Here is a 21,067-nt window from a genome sequence, read left to right on the forward strand (position 1 = left end):
CATTAAATTACTTTCTTGGAAAGTTTTGTTTCTTTTGGCCATCTCTTCTGCTAGAAGAGTTTCTGAATTATCTGCTCTTTCTTGTGAGTCTCCTTTTCTGATTTTTCATCAGGATAAGGCGGTGTTGCGAACTTCTTTTAAATTTTTATCTAAGGTTGTGAATTCTAACAACCTTAGTAGAGAAATTGTGGTTCCTTCATTGTGTCCTAATCCTAAGAATTCTAAGGAAAACTCGTTGCATTCTTTGGATGTAGTTAGAGCTTTGAAATATTATGTTGAAGCTACTAAGGATTTCCGAAAGACTTCTAGTCTATTTGTTATCTTTTCCGGTTCTAGGAAAGGTCAGAAGGCTTCTGCCATTTCTTTGGCATCTTGGTTAAAATCTTTGTTTCATCATGCCTATGTCGAGTCGGGTAAATCTCCGCCTCAAAGGATTACAGCTCATTCTACTAGGTCAGTTTCTACTTCCTGGGCGTATAGGAATGAAGCTTCAGTTGATCAGATTTGCAAAGCAGCCACTTGGTCTTCTTTGCATACTTTTACTAAATTCTACCATTTTGATGTGTTTTCTTCTTCTGAAGCAGTTTTTGGTAGAAAAGTACTTCAGGCAGCTGTTTCAGTTTGATTCTTCTGCTTATAATTTCAGTTTTTTTTCATTATAAGATTTAAACTTTATTTTGGGTGTGGATTATTTTCAGCGGAATTGGCTGTCTTTATTTTATCCCTCCCTCTCTAGTGACTCTTGCGTGGAAGTTCCACATCTTGGGTATCTGCTATCCCATACGTCACTAGCTCATGGACTCTTGCTAATTACATGAAAGAAAACATAATTTATGTAAGAACTTACCTGATAAATTCATTTCTTTCATATTAGCAAGAGTCCATGAGGCCCACCCTTTTGTGGTGGTTATGATTTTTTTTGTATAAAGCACAATTATTCCAATTCCTTATTTTTTTATGCTTTCACACTTTTTTCTTATCACCCCACTTCTTGGCTATACGTTAAACTGATTTGTGGATGTGGTGAGGGGTGTATTTATAGGCATTTTGAGGTTTGGGAAACTTTGCCCCTCCTGGTAGGAATGTATATCCCATACGTCACTAGCTCATGGACTCTTGCTAATATGAAAGAAATGAATTTATCAGGTAAGTTCTTACATAAATTATGTTTTTTCCTTATCAATGAAACTGTTTGACGGATATCAGAAGAGCCAAGATCCTTCTTTTTGCCTCTCTCTTCAGACTACTGTTTGACAATCAGTGGCTCTGTGTAGGGAGGTGATTGGTCTGATGGTGTTTTCTATGGACATCATTCTCTTGCTCAATACAGTTTGAGAGCTCTGCAGTTGTGCATTCTCTGGCGGTGGAATGGGGATTGTCTCAGAGAATCTAGTTGTCAACAAGGGTCTCTTTCCGTGATGGTTCTATCTGGAATCGGTCTCAGGTCACATGCTCCGGAGACTTTTCTGCGGCCACCGGCTGGACTGGGGAGGAGCCTGGTTTTCTTTGAAGGCGCATGGATTATGGTCCTGGGAGATGTCTGTTCTCCCCTTCACATTTGTAGTTGATTTATTTATAATGCTCTGATGTTTTCGGGTTCCTGTCAGACAACATAGCCCCTGTGGCTTCATCAACCTCCATGGAGGGAACTCTTGAGTTCCTTAGTCATGAGGGACATGTTCAGGTTTTTTCTGTGCTCAGTTACTGTCTTTCAGTCATCCACATTTCTGAAGCGGATTCTGAGCAGACATTCCCATTCCGGGGAGTGGGAACTCCATCCAGAAGTGTTCTCCGGCTTATCTAACAAATGGGGGTACCAGATTGAGTTCTAATGGGCGTCAGAACATCAAGTTTTCAAGTTCGGCTTGAGATCAAAAGAATCCTCTAGCCTCTCTATTCGATGCTCTGGCAGTTCCTTGGAACTTCAGGTTAGCGTATTCTCCCTCTCTGTTTGCCCTTCTTCCGTGAGTCATTGTTCGGATCAAGTAGGAGAGAGCATTGCTTTTCTCCTAAGCTGCTGCTTGGCCTTGCATGATATGGTAGGTGGATCTAGTAGAGATGCTGTTTCTACTTCTGTGAAAACTTCCACTGAGGAAGGATCTTCTATTTTAGGGGTCCTTCCTTCATCTAAATATCGTTTTTGAGGCTGACTGCTTGGAGATTGTTAGCTTGGTTTTAGCTAAACATGGGTTTTTGGAATCGGTCATTGAGACCAATTCAGATTCGTAAGCCTATCACTAGAAAGATTCTATAAGATGTGGCAGGATCCCATGGCTCTTATCTTTTCTCCAGGTGGGTCTTGAGTAGGGGTTATCTGTTGGTACCCTCAAGAGTCAGTTTTGTCTCTTATTTGGCTACTCAAGCGTCTTTCGGATGTACCGGATGTCTAATCCTTTTATTAGGTCCTGGTTCGTATCAGGACTGTGTCTAAGTTAGTAGTTCCCTGGGAGTCTTTATTCTTAAAGCTCTTCTTCAGGCTCTGTTTGGGTCTAGGCTTTCCTTAGATATTTAGTTATCTTAGAAAGTTTAAGTTTAATCTGCTCGGAGGGTTTCAGTACTCTCAACTTGCAGTTTGTTTTTCCTTATCTCGTATTTCTGGCAGATAAGGCAGTTCTTCATTCCAAGTTTGGGCTTTCTTCCTAAGGTTGTGTCGAACAGAGATTTTATTCAAGAACTGGTTGTTTCTCCTTCCTGTCCTAAGACTTTCTCATAAGGAACATGTGTTGCACAACTTAGATGTTGTGCGGGCTCTTAAAATTATTTTCAGGCTATACAGGTCTTTTGTCAGTCCTCTGGATTGTTTGTGGTTTTCTGGATAATCAGAACGGCTAGAAAGTGTCCACCACTTCTTTCTCTCTCTAGTTGAGAAGTGTTAGTCGTAGGACTCAGGAGCCTGCTGGAGAGCAGCCTCCTGATCAAATTACTGTTCACTCCACTAGGGCAATGTTTTCGTATTGAGCCTTCAAGAAATAGGTTTCTGTAGAACAGATCTGTAAGGCGACGACTTGGCCTTCCTTGCTCATTTTTTCTAAAGTCTATAAATTTAGTTCTTTTGCCTCGGCTGAGGTTTCTTTTGGAAGAAAGGGTCTTCAAGTAGTGGTGCCTTCTGTTTAGGTTACCTGTCTTGTCCCTCCTTTATCTGTGTCCTCTAGCTTGGTTATTGGTTCCCAACAGTAATTGATGATCCGTGGACTCACTGTGTCATTAGAAAGAAAACAATTTATTTTACCTGATAAATTTCTTTCTTTCTTGACACAGTGAGTCCACGGCCCCTCCCTGTTTTTTTACAGTTTTTTTTTTATATATAAACCTCAGGCACCCTCTGCACCTTGTGTTTCATTTCTCTCCTTTTCCTTCGGTTGAATGACTGGGGTTTGTGGGAAGGGAAGTGATATTTAAAAGCTCTGCTGTGGTGCTCTGTGCCTCCTCCTGCTGGCCATTAGTGATATTCCAACAGTAATTGATGATGATTCGTGACTCACTGTGTCAAAGAAATTTATCAGGTAAGCATAAATTTTGTTTTCTTTCCTTAGACATGAAGAGTCCATGACTTCATTCCAGTTACTAGTGGGATATTCAACTCCTGGCCAGCAGGATGAGGCAAAGAGCACCCCAGCAAAGCTGTTAAGTGTAATTTTGCTTACCTATAATCCTCAGTCATTCTCTTTGCCTCTGTCAATGGAGGTTGTGTGACGGTGTCTGAAGTTTTTAATCCTTTCATGGGTATTTTTCCCTACAAGCAAGGATTGGGGTCTAGCTGTGTCCATGTCAATCTCTTGCGTAAGAGTAGTGGTGGCTTTTAGCAGTTAAAAGGCTGCAAGGAAGTGTTTTTTGCTTTACTTTTAACACTTTGCGACCTCTTTGTTGAAAGACAGTTGGTTACTCTGTTTCTTTTCCTACAGGTCCATGACAGGGAGTGAAGCGCCTGCCACACCTAAGGATTAGCGTCTATCATGCAGTTGGATCCAAGGTAAGTGCCTTTTAGGTACATAAGGACAACGGCACTTAAGAGGTTAACCTTTTTCTGATCCTTTTTCTGGGACATAATAATCCTTATCTTTTAAAGGATTCATATGGGGACAATATATATCGCACATAGTATGAGACTTGACATTTGGACAAGGGATGTTAACGATATCCTTTAATATTTAACCTAACTCCTATATCTTTATTATTTCTAAAGCACTTGTATTTGAGACTCCTATGGACAATTAGGGGCCTATTTGCTTTATGTGTTTATAACAGGAGATACGTTTTTAAAACTATCTCTTTGTGCCTTTTTTTTACTCTGGTACAAATATTGCACCGTTTATTTGGTCCTGCTCACGTGACACCCGCACTTTCGGTTTAGCGGAGCAGTGCTGTTGAGCCGACAAAAGACTTGACGTATCTGCTTTATTCACATCATCTACCCGGATTGTTTAAGAGGAGAGGATCTCTTCATGGAGTCAGTTTTTTCCTCTGACTAGTGGGGTAGGAGCCTCAGGCAATTTGAGGTTTTTTTTTTTTGCCCAAGGAGTCCTTCTACGTTAATTTAACATTTGAATTTTATTTTTCATTGATTATTCTAAAATTTAAATTGCTTCACTTTGTTTTTAAGTTTCTTAATTTTGTCATTACTTGTAGGACCTGTTGCATGTTAAATGTTTACTTTGCTTAGAGCCCCAAATTGTTCTGCCTATGCAGTTTTGCTCCTCTTGTTTAAAGGGACAGTCTAGTCCAAAATAAACCTTCTTTATTCAGATAGGGCATGTAATTTTAAACAATTTTCCAATTTACTTTTATCACCAATTTTGCTTTGTTCTCTTAGTATTTTTAGTTGAAAGCTTAACCTAGGAGGTTAATATGCTAATTTCTTAAACCTTGAAGGCCACCTCTTTTCAGAATGCATTTTAAGTTTTTCACCACTAGACGGTGTTAGTTCATGTTTTTCATATAGATAACTTCACGTGCACGAGCACAGTGTTATCTGGGAGCCAGTACTGATTGGCTAAACTGCAAGTCTGTCAAAAGAACTGAAATAAGGGGGCAGTTTGCAGAGGCTTAGATACAAGATAATCAGAGGTAAAAAGTATATAAATATAAATGTATTGGTTATGCAAAACTGGGGAATGGGTAATAAAGGGATTATCTATCTTTTAAAACAATATAAATTCTGTGTAGACTGTCCCTTTAACTAAGACTTTAAAATTTAAGGACAAATTGCTCCCTTTTGAGCCTACTGTCTTAGGATAATGCTGTGCGTGACATGCCTCAGCTTTCTCCTCAAACGTCCAAAGCCTTAATTGTTTCTCATAATGTACCTTCTGCGTCCTTTCATCCACCTGGGGGTGTTTATTTACCTGGGGTTTTTTCCGCTTGAATTTCTTCTGCAGTAATAGCGACTTTGTCAGCTTTCCCTTCCTTGGGTAAGCGTAAGAGAAAATCTAAACATCTGCCCGATAGGCTTCTTACCGTAGGTCTGCATTAGCGACTCTTTCTCAGATGTCTGATGATGAGAGAATACTTCAGTAGCTTCTGAAGGTGAGATCTCAGACTCCGATACTTAAGCGGAAAAAGCTTCAGAAACTGAAGAGGTTAATTTTATATTTAAGCTTGAACACTTCTGGTTACTACTGAAAGAGGCTACTTTAGATTACTCTGAACCTTTTGGTTGCTGTCAGCCCCATAAAGTCTTCTAAAATTGGATAGTTTGATTCCCCCATCTTCTCAGGGAGGTTTTCCTGTCCCTAGGAAGATGTCTGAAATTATTGCTCAGGAATGGATAAGCCAGGGGTCCCCTTTTCCCCTTCCCCTGTTTTTTTAAGGAAGTTTCTTGTTGCTGAGACTATTCGTGACTCATGGCGCACTGTTCCTAAAGTAGGAGCTATTTCTACTCTTGCCAAGAGAACTACCATTCCTATAGAGGATAGATGCTCTTTTAAGGATCCAATGGATAAGAAGCTAGAGGCTTACTTAAAAAAAATGTATATCCATCAAGGATTACAGTGGCAACCTGCAGCGAGTATTGCAACGGTTGCAGGAGCAGCATATTGGTGCGATGCCTTTTCTGATCTCATTTCAGAGGAAACTACGGTAGAGGAGATCCAAGATACGATCAAAGCTCTCAAACTGGCCAGTACCTTTATCTGTGGTGCTAACATGCAGATCATTAGACTTGGAGCTAAAATGTCTAGTGTCACTGTGCTAGCCTGCAGAGCTGAGGTTAAAATCTTGGTCGGCTGATGTTGCTTCAAAGGCCAAGCTTTTCGCTTTACCTTTATAAGGGTAAAACTCTGTTTGGACCTGGTCTGGCGGAGATCATTTCAGAGATTACGGGTGGAAAGGGATCTTTCCTACCTCAGGACAAGAATAGACCTCAGGGCCGACAGTCTTCTAATTTTTGTTCCTTTCGCAACTTTAAGGGACCAAAGTTGTCCTCTTCCAGACCAATCAAGGTCCACTTGGAAATCCAGCCATCCCTGAACAAGGGAAAACCAAAAAAATAGCCTTCCGCTGACCCTAAATCAGCATGAAAGGTCTGCCCCCGATCAGAGTTTTGGATCAGGTGGGGGGCCAGGCTTTCTCTTTTTCGACAGGTTTGGATACGCAATGTCTCAGATCCATGGGCAGTGGACATAGTATCCCAGGGTTACAGAATAGGATTCAAGTCTTGCCCTCAAAGGGGCAGATTTCTCCTGTCAAGATTATCCTCAAGCCAGGTAAAGAGGGAGGCCTTCTTAAATTGCATGAAGAACCTATTCTCCCAGGGAGTTATTGTATTTCCTCTTAAAAGGACAGTATAATATAAATTGTTTTTCCTTAATGTGTTTCCAAATTACTTTTTTTACCAGCTGCAGAGTATAAAATGTATGATTTGCTTTTTTAAGGCTTATTTGTGTATATGAATTAGCAGATTTTGCATTTTGAAGCCACAACCTAATAAAATGGGTTGAGCTTGTAGGTATAATCAGATCCCATTACTTTATCACGTTGTGTATATATACTTGCTTCTTTATCTTATATCTGTCCATAAACCAATCACCAATACTTGAGAGAACAATGGGGAAATTAACATTTTATTACCTTATCTCTTCTATACCCCACTGGAGTGTAATTTCTTCTACTGGTTGTGTTAACACAGCTTGGCCTTGAGGCCAATAACTTTTAGATTAGGTGGGGATACCACAGGCTACATAAACTATTTAAAATGCCAGTATAAGGGGCTATGGAACAATTTTAATACACTTCAGCAGGTAAAGTGGATCATTGGGAACAAATTAGAGAAGGAGAAAATTTGAATAAACTGTCCCTTTTAAAGAACAAGGACTAGGATTCTATTCAAATCTATTTGTAGTTCCCAAAAAGGAGGGAACTTTTCATCCCATCCTACATCTAAAGTGTCAACAAATTCCTCAGTGTTCCGTCCTTCAAGATGGAAACTATTCGTTCCATTCTTCCATTGGTTCAGGATTGTCAGTTCATGACGACCATAGACCTGAAGGAAACGTATTTACACATTCCCATTCACAGGGATCATTACCAGTTTCTAAGGTTTGCCTTTCTGGACATGTATTTCCAGTTTGTTGTCCTCCTGTTTGGTCTGGCTACAGCTCCCAGGATATTCACAAAGGTTCTGGGATCCCTTTTGGCAGTGATCAGATCCCAGGGAATTGCTTGTGGCGGCCTTATCTAGATGACATCTTGGTTCAGGCGCCATCTTTTCAACTAGCAAAATCTCATAAAGAGATGTCTTTTTACATTCCCACAGGTGGAAGGTGAATCTGGAAAAGAGTTCTCTAGTTCCACTCTACAAAGGTGTTTCTCCTAGGGACTATAATAGATTCCCTGTCCATGAAGATTTTCCTGACAGAGGTCAGAAAACCCAAATTTCTTGCTTCCTGCCTTTCCCTTCAGTCTGCTTTTCATCCATCAGTGGCTCAATGCATGTAGGTGCTTGATCTGATGGTGGCTTCCATGGGACATCATTCCTTTTGCTCGGTTCCATCTACGGACTGCTGCAGCTTTGCATGCTCCGTCAGTGGAATGGAGACCGTTCAGATTTATCGCAGAGGATAAATCTGGACCTCCTAACAAGAGACTCTCTCTTGTGGTGGATTTCACAGGAACATCTGTCTCGGTGCACTTCCTGAGACCCTGGGTTATTGTAACAACAGACTCCAGCTTGTCTGGTTTGTTAGCTGTTTGGGGTTCTCTGAAGGCTCAGGGCCTGTGGTCTTGGGAAGAGTCTTCTCTTCCTATAAATATATTTGCCTTGAGAGCAATCTTCAATGCCTTGACAGCTTGGCTTCAATTATCTTTAGTCTGGTTTATCAGATTCCAGTCAGACATCACCTCAGTGGCTTACATCAATCATCAGGGAGGAACTCAGAGTTCCTTGGCCATGAAGGTGACTCGGTGTTCTGCAGTGAGTGGAAACTCACGACTGCCATCCACATTGCAGAAGTGGACAATTGGGAGGCGGATTTTCTGAGCTTTCATCCACTGACAGACCTTTCATCCACTGGAGTGGGCTCTCCATCCGGAAGTGTTCTCTCAGATAACCCTCAGGTGGGGGTTTTCAGGGTCAAGAGATCTTAAGGCCGTTCTGATAGATGCTCTAGCTGTATCTTAGATGTTCTCTCTGGCTTACCTGTTTGCTCTCTTCCACGAGTCATTGCTCGTATCAAACATGAGAGAGCATCGGTAATCCTAAAAGCTCCTGCATGGCCTTGCAGGATCTGGTTCGTGGATCTGCTACGGATGTCATCACTACCTCCCCTGGAGGTTACCTCTGAGGAAGGACCTTCTAATTCAGGGTCCTTTCCTCCATCCAAACCTAGATCTGAAGCTGACTGCTTGGAGATTGAACGCCTAGTTGTGTCTAGACGTAGTTTTTCTGAAGCGGTCATTGAAACTTTGCTTCAGGCTCGCAAACCTGTTACTCACAAGACTTACCATAAGGTATTGCGTAAATATCTTTTTTTGTGAATCTAAAGGGTTCTTCTGGAGCCGGGTGAGGAAGTCTTTTCTTGAGGATGTCCTGGAGAAGGGTTTATCGGTCAGTACTCTAAAGGGTCAGATTTCTGCTCTATCCTGTTGCACAAACATCTGGCAGACTTACTAGATGTTTAAGCCCTAGTTAGAATCAGGCCTGTGTTTAAACCTGTTGCTCCCCCGTGGAGCCTTAATCTAGTTCTTAAACTTTTTTGCAGCAGGCTCCATTTGAGCTGAAGCATGTTGTTTGATATAAAATTATCTTGGAAGGTTTTGTTTCTTCTTGCTATTTATTCTGCTCGCAGAGTGTCTGAGCTTTTCAGCTCTGCAGTGTGATTCACCGTACCTTATTTTTCATGCAGATAAGGCAGTCCTTCGTACCAAATTGGATTTTCTCCCTATGGTGGTCTTGGATCGAAACATTAATCAGGAAATTGTTGTTCCTTATGAGGAGGATTAGGACAAAAGGAACATCTTTTGCATAACTTGGATGTTGTGCAAGCTCTAAAATATTACTTACAAGCTACTAAAGATTTTCGGCAATCTTCTGCCTGTTTTCTCTGGAAAATGTAAGGGTCAGAAGGCCACTTCTACTGCGGTCTCTTTGGTGGAGGAAGTTTGATTCGTTTGGCTTATGAGACTGCTGGACAGCAGTCTCCTGAGAGAATTACGGCTCATTTCACTAGGGCTGTCTCCTCTTCTTGGGCTTTCAAAAATGAAGCTTCTGTGGAACAGATTTGCAAAGCGGCTACATGGTCCTCTCTGCATACTTTTTCCAAATTCTAAAAATTTTTATACTTTTGCCTCGGTTGAGCTTCTTTTAGGAGAAAGATTCTTCAAGTGGTGGTGCTTCTGTTTAGTTCCTCCTGCCTTTTTATCCCTCCCTGTTTATTCTGTGTCCTCTAGCTTGGGGTATTGGTTTCCACTAGTAATTGGAATGACGTTGTGGACTCTCCTTGTCTTAGGAAAGAAAACAAAATTTTTACTTACCTGATTTCTTTCCGGACATGGAGTCCGCGATCCCGCTCTTTTTTTTTTTTTTTTTCTAATTCGGCAGGGTTTGTTTTGGAGGTAAACCTCAGGCACCTTTTTCACCCTTGTGTTTTCTTCTTTTTCCATTTTCCATCGGCTGAATGACTGGGGATTATGGGTAAGGAAAGTTACACTTAACTGCTTTGCTGGGGTGCTTGTTGCCTCCTCCTGCTGGCCTTAACTTTTTTTAAACTATACTTGTATATTAGAGAAGCAATTGGGGGAAAAGTGGCAGGTTTTAGCCATTATTTGATCTGTAAGTTAAGATGTTTTCTTTCTAATGGCAGTGAGAGTCTGTGAATTCATGGGTGGACCACTCATGAATTACAGGTATACCCCGCTCATACAGCGGGTTAGGGACCGGAGCCCCCGCTGTAAAGTGAAAACCTGAAACAAGGGCAGTTTTAGCTTTCTTTTCAGCTTTTTAAAATCCTGAAATCCTGAAAACATGTTTGAACTAACATATATTAGGGGTGCAATAGTACTATGTTTAGTTTAACACTAGCACAGCAAGTATTGAATTAGTATTCAATAAATACTGTACCTGTAAAAATTGTGACAATTACTGTAGTAAAATTTGCCCAGACTATAGCACTGGACACAGATTGCACTGCAATGCTATAAACAGAATGAACTAAGCATAAACAAATGGTGCCATTCACTTTTCTAGCAATCTCACAATGATTTTAGCACTGTTTCAAAATCCTTGGAGGTTGAACTTCAGCTCCACAAAGCGCTGTATTAGCGAATCGCTGTAAAGTGAGGTATACCTGTATATTGCTGTTGCCTAAATGATGGGAAGTTTTAATAAGATCATCCATGCAGGGACATTACAGGAGCAACTAAATGGCCCTAGATGTTGGGGCATCCTGGCTTTGGCAGAGACTAGCTGGAAAGAGTGGCTCCTGTCGACACTGAGGTGGGGGTTTAATTGGTGTGGATAGGGAGGTTAAAGTTGCAACTGAAAATGTGGGAAGGGATCAAGTTAATTACTTCTTGAGTAGGCATGGTTGGGAGTGTGACTTTCAACTATGCTTTGTATGTAAATTAATGCTGTAATGCTTTTCTCCCAAATAAAGACTAGTTTAACTGATTTCAGGTTAATTCCTTTAATATTACCTAAGTGGAATTTGGTATGTTGAGTTACGTTTGAGTCTTCTCTCATAACGCAATTTTAAAGTATAATTTAGCATTTAATTCATTGTATACTTGAATAATTCACATCTTTCATCCACAGAATGGAGTGTTGCTTAGAACTGTATTGGATCCAGTTACTGGGGACCTGTCTGATACCAGAACACGGTATTTAGGATCACGTCCTGTGAAACTTTTCCGGGTTAGAATGCAGGGTCAGGAGGCGGGTAAGTACATATTGGGTGTTTTTATATGGTTCTAAGGAAACAAAAGCAGTTAAATTGAACCCTGTAATTGTGCACCACATGCAGAATTAGTAATCACAATGTTGTTGTTTTTTTTTTTGCATTATACTTCCATTGCGTATTTTACTCCTTTTTTTATTGCAATTTAATCTGAAAATTTAGGGATTTCCAATTCCATTAAGTGTTTTATAAAAGTAATAGGTGCAGATGTCTTGAAACCTAGGTTTTCCTTTATCATCTTTTGCATAGGACAATTAGGGGCAGATAAACAGTTCAGTGTTTGGACACTTGCCTGTTTTATCTATGTTTCTAATTGTACTCTGCAAAAGAGATTAGATAATAATGTGAAACCTAACTTTTCAAGATGGCACCCATTATTCTTCTAGAAAAAACTTTCTGCTAAATATTTTCAAAACTTTATTTACATATTCTTAGTAAATAAATGCTAGATGTAGTAATTTTTTATAAAATTAGTCTCTTAAAGATTGTTCATGGCGTGAAATAAGTTTGATATTCTCTTGAAGGTCCTGGCCATGTCAAGCCGCTCCTGGTTAAGTTACTCCTATCAGTCCCGTTTCCACCTCACACCACTTTCATATGAGACATTGGAGTATGCATCTGGTTTTGCCTCTGAGCAGTGTCCAGAGGGTATTGTAGCGATTTCTACAAACACCCTGAGGTAAAGTATAATATTTGTTGGTTGTTTCCACCTGTCCTAGGTTTGATTTATTTGAGATTACAGTAGTAACTTTACTTTTCAGGATTTTGGCATTGGAGAAGTTGGGTGCAGTATTCAACCAGGTGGCTTTTCCACTTCAGTACACACCACGCAAGTTTGTCATCCACCCAGAGAGTAGCAACCTTATCATTATTGAGACTGATCATAATGCTTACACAGAGGCCACAAAAGCGCAACGCAAGCAACAAATGGCGGAGGTATGCTACAGTTCAGATGCAATCCTAATCTGAAACTTTCAGACTACTTTTGCACTAAAAAAATTCTTACTTTCTGTAGGAAATGGTAGAGGCAGCTGGTGAGGATGAACGAGAGCTAGCTGCAGAGATGGCAGCTGCATTCCTTAATGAGAACTTGCCAGTAGTCCAATTTTTGGGGCACCTAAAGCTGGAAATGTCAGGTGGGCATCGGTCATCCGTGTAATGAACCCTATTCAAGGAAACACCCTTGACCTAGTGCAACAATAGCAGAATGAAGCTGCTTTCAGGTTTGTTAGACTTCCTCTACTGTGGTGTTGTTTTTTTTGGGGGGGTGGGGTTTGAGGGAAAAAACATTCAATAAACTGGTTTTCAAATGCACCAAATGACTCAGATTGCTAATCTAGATATGTATGTTCTAATCTCTGTAATTGCATATTTGATCGTCTAGGGATAATAAGAATGTGTTCCCAGTCAGATATAACTTTTAATCTGTCAGCAGATTTAATTTTATTTATTTTTTGACATTTCAGCTTTTTTTGGCAGCTCTGCCGCTATTTGAATCCACTTATGTAATTAAACCCAAAGTCCCCCCCTGTTCCCTACAGTGTGGCTGGTGTGCCGCTTTAGTAACACAGGAGATGATTGGTATGTTTTGGTGGGCTTGCCAAAGACCTGATTCTTAACCCTCGTTCTGTCGCTGGTGGATTGGTTTACACCTACAAATTGTGTGAACAATGGGGAGGAAGCTGGAAATTGTTCACAAGGTAAGATTTAGATTTATTTTCTGAGTTTTCAAAGACCTAAGGGTTAAAATTTTATTGACTTATGCATTTTTTTTTCGGTCTGCAGACATCTGTTGAGGAGGTCCCAGCTGCTATAGCACCTTTCCAGGGCCGGGTTTTTAATTGGAGTTGGTAAATTATTACGAGTGTATGACCTTGGTAAGAAGAAACTCCTAAGAAAATGTGGAAAATAAGGTATGATTTAAAATTAATTTGCCTACTTCTAATATGTACTCGTATACAACTTTCTTCCTTTGTAATATTCTAAAAAATGTCTAAGTTTTACAGAAGATACAAAGTCATATTATGATATACTTTTTTTTTTTTTTTTTTTCTCTCTTTTTTCCCTCTGTCATGCATAGCACATTGCCAAACTTTATTGTGGGCATTCAAACTATTGGACACGGTCATTGTGTCAGATGTGCAGGAAAGTTTTATATGGGTTCGCTATAAACGTAATGAGAACCAACTTATCATATTTGCTGATGACACATATCCTCGCTGGGTCACAACAGCCACCTTACTGGACTATGATACTGTGGCCGGAGCTGACAAGTTTGGAAACATTTGTGTGGTAAGTCTTGGTCCATGGAAAGATCAAGGCTAAGAGAATTTACTTGGAGTGAATAGTGAATCTGTATAAAAAGTTATCTTTTCTGTATTTGCCTTCTATACTAATGGTAAAGTCTCCTTAAATAAAGTATTTTGTTATGTGAACTGTATGCCTACAATTTTTCAGTGCCCTTTGAACTGGTTTGGCAGGTTCGGCTGCCTACAAATATTAATGATGATGTTGATGAAGATCCTACCGGTAAGCAAGGCATTGTGGGACAGGGGACTTCTAAATGGAGCTTTCTCACAGAGGTAAATGCATGTTTGCATTCAGTAAACACTGACATTTCAGGAGTTAACTACCTTTTTAATTACGGATAGTTTGGTTCTTTCAGGCGGAAGTAATCATGAATTACCATGTGGGAGAAACTGTACTTTCACTGCAGAAGACCACTCTAATTCCCGGTGGATCAGAATCCCTTGTGTACACAACCCTATCAGGAGGCATTGGGATTCTTGTTCCTTTTACATCGCATGAGGGTAATTAATGTCTCCTGATCTGTCACAAAAATATAGTGAAAACATTGATCTGTTTATGGAACATTGATTGCAATTTAGTTGTACTAGTAGACTATTTCTTAGTAAGGCCTGCTTTTCTTGCAAGTCTGACAAAATAGTCTCTTGACTTGGTAAGGATCTTTTTGGCTCTTACGGTTTTTATATTCTTAAGATCTCTTGCACTGGAGCAAAGACTTATTTTGCAATTGATTATTTTTTTTTCTTAATCTCTCTACTTTTCTGAAATTATAGGATCATGACTTCTTCCAGCATGTGGAGATGCACCTGCGCTCAGAGCACCACCTATCTGTGGTTAGAGACCATCTCAGCTTTCCGCTCATACTTACTTTCCTGTGAAGGTGTGTAATGTGTGTCCTATTAAGTGCCAACATTGAAACCAAGAAATTGAGAGATTGTATTTAAAGCAAAAGTAGATTTTAGTATAAAGAATTTGCATATTTGTTTATCCAAAGAAACATGGTCGCTCAAAAACAACTAAAGGGTTTTTTTTTTTTTGTTTTATTTATTAGACTTTAGCGAGCCACCTCCATTGGGTTCAGTGCTTGCAGAAACGGTTAAAGTCAAAGATAGGCTTTCGTGATTCTGATAGTGCATGCACTTTTAAAACAACTTTCCAATTTACTTCTACAAACTAATTTGCTTTGTTAACTTAGTGTCCTTTGTTGAAAAAATACATAGACTCAGGAAGCAGCAATAGAATGTAGCTGAATATATAATGCCTCTTATTATTGGCTCAACTGATGTTTAGCTAGCTCCTATTGGTGCACTGGATACTAAGAGCGTGAACTAAATTTGATAATAGAAGTTAGAAAGCTCGTATAAAATTGTATACTCTATCTAAATTGGGGGGGGGGGGGGGGGGTTGGGTTTCAGTGTTCTTCGATAGCCAGATCGGAGCACTAATAAATTGGCCATATTGCCCTGACTGTCAAATAGAGAACAAAAATGGCAGTGGCTGTTCTCAATCTTTGAAGTGTTACTTGGGTAACTATATATTTAAATTCTGCAGTGGGATATCCGTTAACTCAGCACTGGCGTTAGTAATGTATTTATTTTATAGTACATCTTGATAAGGTTTACTTTCCCTTTAAAGACTCTAAATACTTTAATTATAATGGTGTAGTAAAATAATATTGCAAAGTCATTGGTTGTGGATTCTGGTGGCAAATTTATTACGGTCTCCAGTTGTCCAGCAGAAAGAAACCTTGTTTACAACATGGTGGCACCCAATGGTGTATGGGACACTTCAGCCATTGCTTATTTCTCTTGTAAGGTGTATCCAGTCCACGGGTTCATCCATTACTTGTGGGATATTCTCTCCTTCCCAACAGGAAGGAGAATATCCCACAAGTAATGGATGACCCGTGGACTGGATACACCACAAGAGAAATTTATCAGGTAAGCATAAATAGTTTTTTTTTCCATATATTTAAAAAAAGGTTTTAGAAATATATCTATTATTCACTTGCTGATTTTGATTTGGTTCACCCCTTCTATCTAGCATTTCTTTAGTGTATAATCCCTGTTTTAATTTCTCAACTTTTTTTTTTTTTTTTTAGAATGTAATTGATGGAGACCTGTGTGAACAGTTTAATTCCATGAGCCAACCAAACAGAAAAGTGTTGCAGAGGAACTAGACAGGACACCACCAGAGGTTTCAAAGAAACTTGAAGACATCCGTACCCCGCTATGCCTTTTAATTATGTTTTATATATGGATTCTGAAATACTCACTCCATTGATTGCTAATGTCGCAGTAAATAAGTCACAGCTGACATTTTGATATCTGTTGTTCAGTGTGAAATACTGAGTCTTGTGCTGTCCATGGTGAATCAAGCAACTTGGTGGCACCAGCTGTTGATTGATGAGACTAAAATACCTTTTATGAGCAAGAAATATCATCAGGCGGGTCACCAGATCCCAAGAAAATGCATTTGATGGATTTTTCTTTCTATAACTCCATGAAATATGCATTGTTGTCACGCTACTCTAGACTGCCCAACAGTGATCGTTTGTTCAGAAAATTACTTTTGCTTGGACATACAGTGAGAAGAGGAACTTTTTGATCTCGACATTCATGGTTCTAATGTCCTCTCATCTTGCTTGTAAATATCGATTTGTATAATAGTATGTTTTTTTTATGTTTTTTTTTGTAGAAATTTTGGATTCTGTTTGACCTAAATTTGCTCATCAAACTGAATCCTGTGATCCAGCACCAATTAAAGTATTTTTTATTTTAAAAACCGTTTATTGCCTTTTCTTCTTAGCTGATGAGTCCATAGCTTCATAACAGGTGGCGGCCAAAACCCTCACTGAGCTTTAGCACCTTCCTCTCCCTCTCCAGTTCTTGGCCTCTGAGGAGAGAGGTTGATTATCACAGGTGCTCTACTTTTAAGAGTTTATTTCTTTTCTTTTTTTATGACCACTATGAGTCCACGGATCATCTTTATTACTAATGGGATATTCACCTTCTGGTCAGCAGGAGGCGGCAAAGAGCAGCAAAGCTCTTTACCTACGTAAGTGATAGGATGTGGTAAAGTTAGGTGTTAGTTTAGATTCTTCAATCAAGAGTTTATTATTTCTCTTGTTAAGTGTGTTCAGTCCACGGGTCATCCATTACTTATGGGATATATTGTCCTTCCCAACAGGAAGTTGCAAGAGGATCACCCAAGCAGAGCTGCTATATAGCTCCTCCCCTCACATGTCATATCCAGTCATTCTCTTGCAACCCTCAACAAAGAAGGAGGTCGCGAGAGGAGCTGGAGTTTTTACTTATCTATTCTTCAATCAACAGTTTGTTATTTTAAATGGCACCGGAGTGTGCTGTTTTTCTATCTCAGGCAGTATTTGGAAGAAGAAACTGCCTGCGTTTTTTTCTATGATCTTAGCAGGCGTAACTAAGATCCACTGGCTGTTCTCGACATTCTGAGGAGTGGGGTAACTTCAGAAACTGGGGATAGCATGCGGGGTCCTCCGCAAATGAGGTATGTGCAGTACTTTATTTTCTGGGAATGGAATTGACTAAGAAAATACTGCTGTTACCGTATGATGTAAGTACAGCCTTAAATGCAGTAGTGGCAACTGGCATCAGGCTGATAAATGTATGCGCAGTCGAGTTATTTTCTAGGGACTAGAATTTGACTGAGAAAATACTGTTAAAACTGAAATAATACTTAAGCCTTATCTGCAGTGTAGCGACTGGTAGCAGGCTTAGTGATAACTTTGCATGACATTGGAAAATGTTGTTTTTTAATAAAACGTTTACTGGCATGTTATTCGTTTTTGTGAGGTACTTTGGTGATAAATCTCTTTGGGCATGATTTTTCTTCTGTTAAGTGTGATCAGTCCACGGGTCATCATTACTTCTGGGATATTACTCCTCCCCAACAGGAAGTGCAAGAGGATTCACCCAGCAGAGCTGCATATAGCTCCTCCCCTCTACGTCACTCCCAGTCATTCTCTTGCACCCAACGACTAGATAGGATGTGTGAGAGGACTATGGGTGATTATACTTAGTTTTATATCTTCAATCAAAAGTTTGTTATTTTAAAATAGCACCGGAGTGTGTTATTACCTCTCTGGCAGAGTTTGAAGAAGAATCTACCAGAGTTTTGCTATGATTTTAGCCGGAGTAGTTAAGATCATATTGCTGTTCTCGGCCATCTGAGGAGTGAGGTAAACTTCAGATCAGGGGACAGCGGGCAGATGAATCTGCATAGAGGTATGTAGCAGTTTTTATTTTCTGACAATGGAATTGATGAGAAAATCCTGCCATACCGATATAATGTCATGTATGTATACTTTACACTTCAGTATTCTGGGGAATGGTACTTCACTAGAATTACACTGTAAGAAATACATAAAGCTGTTTAATAACTAGAGATTATGTTTAACGTTTTTGCTGGAATGTAAAATCGTTTTCATTTGCTGAGGTACTGTGTGAATAAATGTTTGGGCACTATTTTTCCACTTGGCAGTTGCTTAATCTGTTTTTCTGACAGTTTCTGTTCTCCCTCACTGCTGTGTGTGTGAGGGGGAGGGGCCGTTTTTTTGGCGCTTTTACTATGCATCAAATATTTCAGTCAGCAACTCATTGTATTCCCTGCATGATCCGGTTCATCTCTACAGAGCTCAGGGGTCTTCAAACTTATTTTGAGGGAGGTAATTTCTCTCAGCAGAGCTGTGAGAATTATAGTTTGACTGAGATAAAAAAACGTTTATTCTGTAATTTGTTTCCTGCTTTCAGAATTTGTTATCTTTGCTAATGGGATTAAACCTTTGCTAAAGTTGTGTTTGTTTACAAGGATTGAGGCTATACTGTTTCAATTTATTAATTTTCAACTGTCATAGATCTGTGCTTCTTAAAGGCACAGTACGTTTTAATATTCTAATTGAATTGTATTTCCAAGTTGCAAGTTTATTTGCTAGTGTGTTAAACATGTCTGATTCAGAGGATGATACCTGTGTCATTTGTTGCAATGCCAAAGTTGGAGCCCAATAGAAATTTATGTACTAACTGTATTGATGCTACTTTAAATAAAAGTCAATCTGTACAAATTGAACAAATTTCACCAAACAACGAGGGGAGAGTTATGCAGACTAACTCGCCTCACGTGTCAGTACCTACATCTCCCGCTCAGAGGGAGGTGCGTGATATTGTAGCGCCGAGTACATCTGGGCGGCCATTACAAATCACATTACAGGATTGGCTACTGTTATGACTGAGGTTTTTGGCTAAATTACCAGAACTAAGAGGTAAGCGTGATCACTCTGGGGTGAGAACAGAGTGCGCTGATAATATTAGGGCCATGTCAGACACTGCGTCACAGGTGGCAGAACATGAGGACGGAGAACTTCATTCTGTGGGTGACGGTTCTGATCCAAACAGACTGGATTCAGATATTTCAAATTTTAAATTTAAACTGGAAAACCTCCGTGTATTACTAGGGGACGGTGTTAGCGGCTCTGAATGATTGTAACACAGTTGCAATACCAGAGAAAATGTGTAGGTTGGATAAATATTTTGCCTCGCGAGGTACCGACGAGTACTGAGGTTTTTCCTATACTAAGAGGACTTACTGAAATTGTTACTAAGGAGTGGGATAGACCCGGTGTGCCGTTCTCACCCCCTCCGATATTTAGAAAAATGTTTCCAATAGACGCCACCACAAGGGACTTATGGCAAACGGTCCCTAAGGTGGAGGGAGCAGTTTCTACCTCAGCTAAGTGTACCACTATCCCGGTGGAGGATAGCTGTGCTTTTTCAGATCCAATGGATAAAAAGTTAGAGGGCTACCTTAAGAAAATGTTTGTTCAACAAGGTTTTATATTGCAACCCCTTGCATGCATTGCGCCGATCACGGCTCTGCAGCGGCATTCTGGATTGAGTCTCTGGAAGAGAACATTGGTTCAGCTACTCTGGACGACATTACGGACAGGCTTAGAGTCCTTAAACTAGCTAATTCATTCATTTCGGAGGCCGTAGTACATCTTACTAAACTTACGGCGAAGAATTCAGGATTCGCCATTCAGGCACGCAGGGCGCTGTGGCTAAAATCCTGGTCAGCTGATGTTACTTCTAAGTCTAAATTGCTTAATATACCTTTCAAAGGGCAGACCTTATTCGGGCCCGGGTTGAAAGAGATTATCGCTGACATTACAGGAGGTAAGGCCATGCCCTGCCTCAGGACAAAGCCAAAAGCCCAAGACTAGACAGTCTAATTTTCGTTCCTTTCGTAATTTCAAAGCAGGAGCAGCATCAACTTCCTCTGCACCAAAACAGGAAGGAGCTGTTGCTCGCTACAGACAAGGCTGGAAACCTAACCAGTCCTGGAACAAGGGCAAGCAGACTAGGAAACCTGCTGCTGCCCCTAAAACAGCATGAATTGAGGGCCCCCGATCCGGGATCGGATCTAGTGGGGGGCAGACTTTCTCTCTTCGCCCAGGCTTGGGCAAGAGATGTTCAGGATCCCTGGGCGCTAGAGATAATATCTCAGGGATACCTTCTGGACTTCAAATACTCTCCTCCAAGAGAGAGATTTCATCTGTCAAGATTGTCAACAATCCAGACAAAGAAAGAGGCGTTTCTACGCTGCGTACAAGAGCTCTTGTTAATGGGAGTAATCCATCCAGTTCCACGATCGGAACAGGGACAGGGGTTTTACTCAAATCTGTTTCAGACCAATCCTGGACTTAAAGATCCTAAACAAATTCCTAAGAGTTCCATCGTTCAAGATGGAGACTATTCGGACAATTTTACCTATGATCCAAGAGGGTCAATACATGACCACTGTAGATTAAAAGATGCTTACCTTCACATACCGATTCACAAAGATCATTATCGGTACCTAAGGTTTGCCTTCCTAGACAGGCATTACCAGTTTGTGGCTCTTCCATTCGGATTGGCTACAGCTCCAAGAATCTTCACAAAGGTTCTGGGTGCTCTTCTCTGCGGTACTAAGACCGCGGGGAATCTCGGTAGCTCCATACCTAGACGACATTCTGATACAAAGCTTCAAGCTTTCAAACTGCCAAGTCTCATACAGAGTTAGTGCTGGCATTTCTAAGGTCACATGGATGGAAGGTGAACGAAAAGAAAAAGTTCACTCGTTCCACTCACAAGAGTTCCTTCCTGGGGACTCTTATAGATTCTGTAGAAATGAAGATTTACTGACAGAGGACAGGCTAACAAGACTTCAAAGTGCTTGCCGCACCCTTTCATTCCATTCAACACCCCGTCAGTGGCTCAATGCATGGAGGTAATCGGCTTAATGGTAGCGGCAATGGACATATTATACCCTTTGCACGCTTACACCTCAGACCACTGCAACTG

At 40.3% G+C, this 21,067-nt stretch overlaps 1 protein-coding gene across 1 annotated transcript in view; it reads left to right on the top strand.

Moving 5' to 3' along the window:
* Positions 1–16,138, top strand: part of SF3B3 (splicing factor 3b subunit 3) — a 69,119-nt gene extending 52,981 nt beyond the window's left edge. Inside the window, 19 exon segments of the mRNA XM_053702283.1 lie at positions 11,246–11,367; positions 11,911–12,066; positions 12,149–12,323; positions 12,403–12,483; positions 12,486–12,610; positions 12,909–12,982; positions 12,985–13,058; positions 13,061–13,087; positions 13,173–13,223; positions 13,225–13,294; positions 13,464–13,509; positions 13,511–13,679; positions 13,868–13,918; positions 13,920–13,979; positions 14,053–14,194; positions 14,466–14,548; positions 14,551–14,574; positions 15,796–15,832; positions 15,835–16,138. Coding sequence (XP_053558258.1) covers positions 11,246–11,367; positions 11,911–12,066; positions 12,149–12,323; positions 12,403–12,483; positions 12,486–12,610; positions 12,909–12,982; positions 12,985–13,058; positions 13,061–13,087; positions 13,173–13,223; positions 13,225–13,294; positions 13,464–13,509; positions 13,511–13,679; positions 13,868–13,918; positions 13,920–13,979; positions 14,053–14,194; positions 14,466–14,548; positions 14,551–14,574; positions 15,796–15,832; positions 15,835–15,977 — 1,710 coding nt within the window. The 3' untranslated portion in view covers positions 15,978–16,138.
* The last annotated feature ends 4,929 nt before the right edge of the window (positions 16,139–21,067 follow it).

Source organism: Bombina bombina, chromosome 1 (genome assembly GCF_027579735.1).
Source record: "Bombina bombina isolate aBomBom1 chromosome 1, aBomBom1.pri, whole genome shotgun sequence".
Lineage (NCBI taxonomy): Eukaryota > Metazoa > Chordata > Amphibia > Anura > Bombinatoridae > Bombina > Bombina bombina.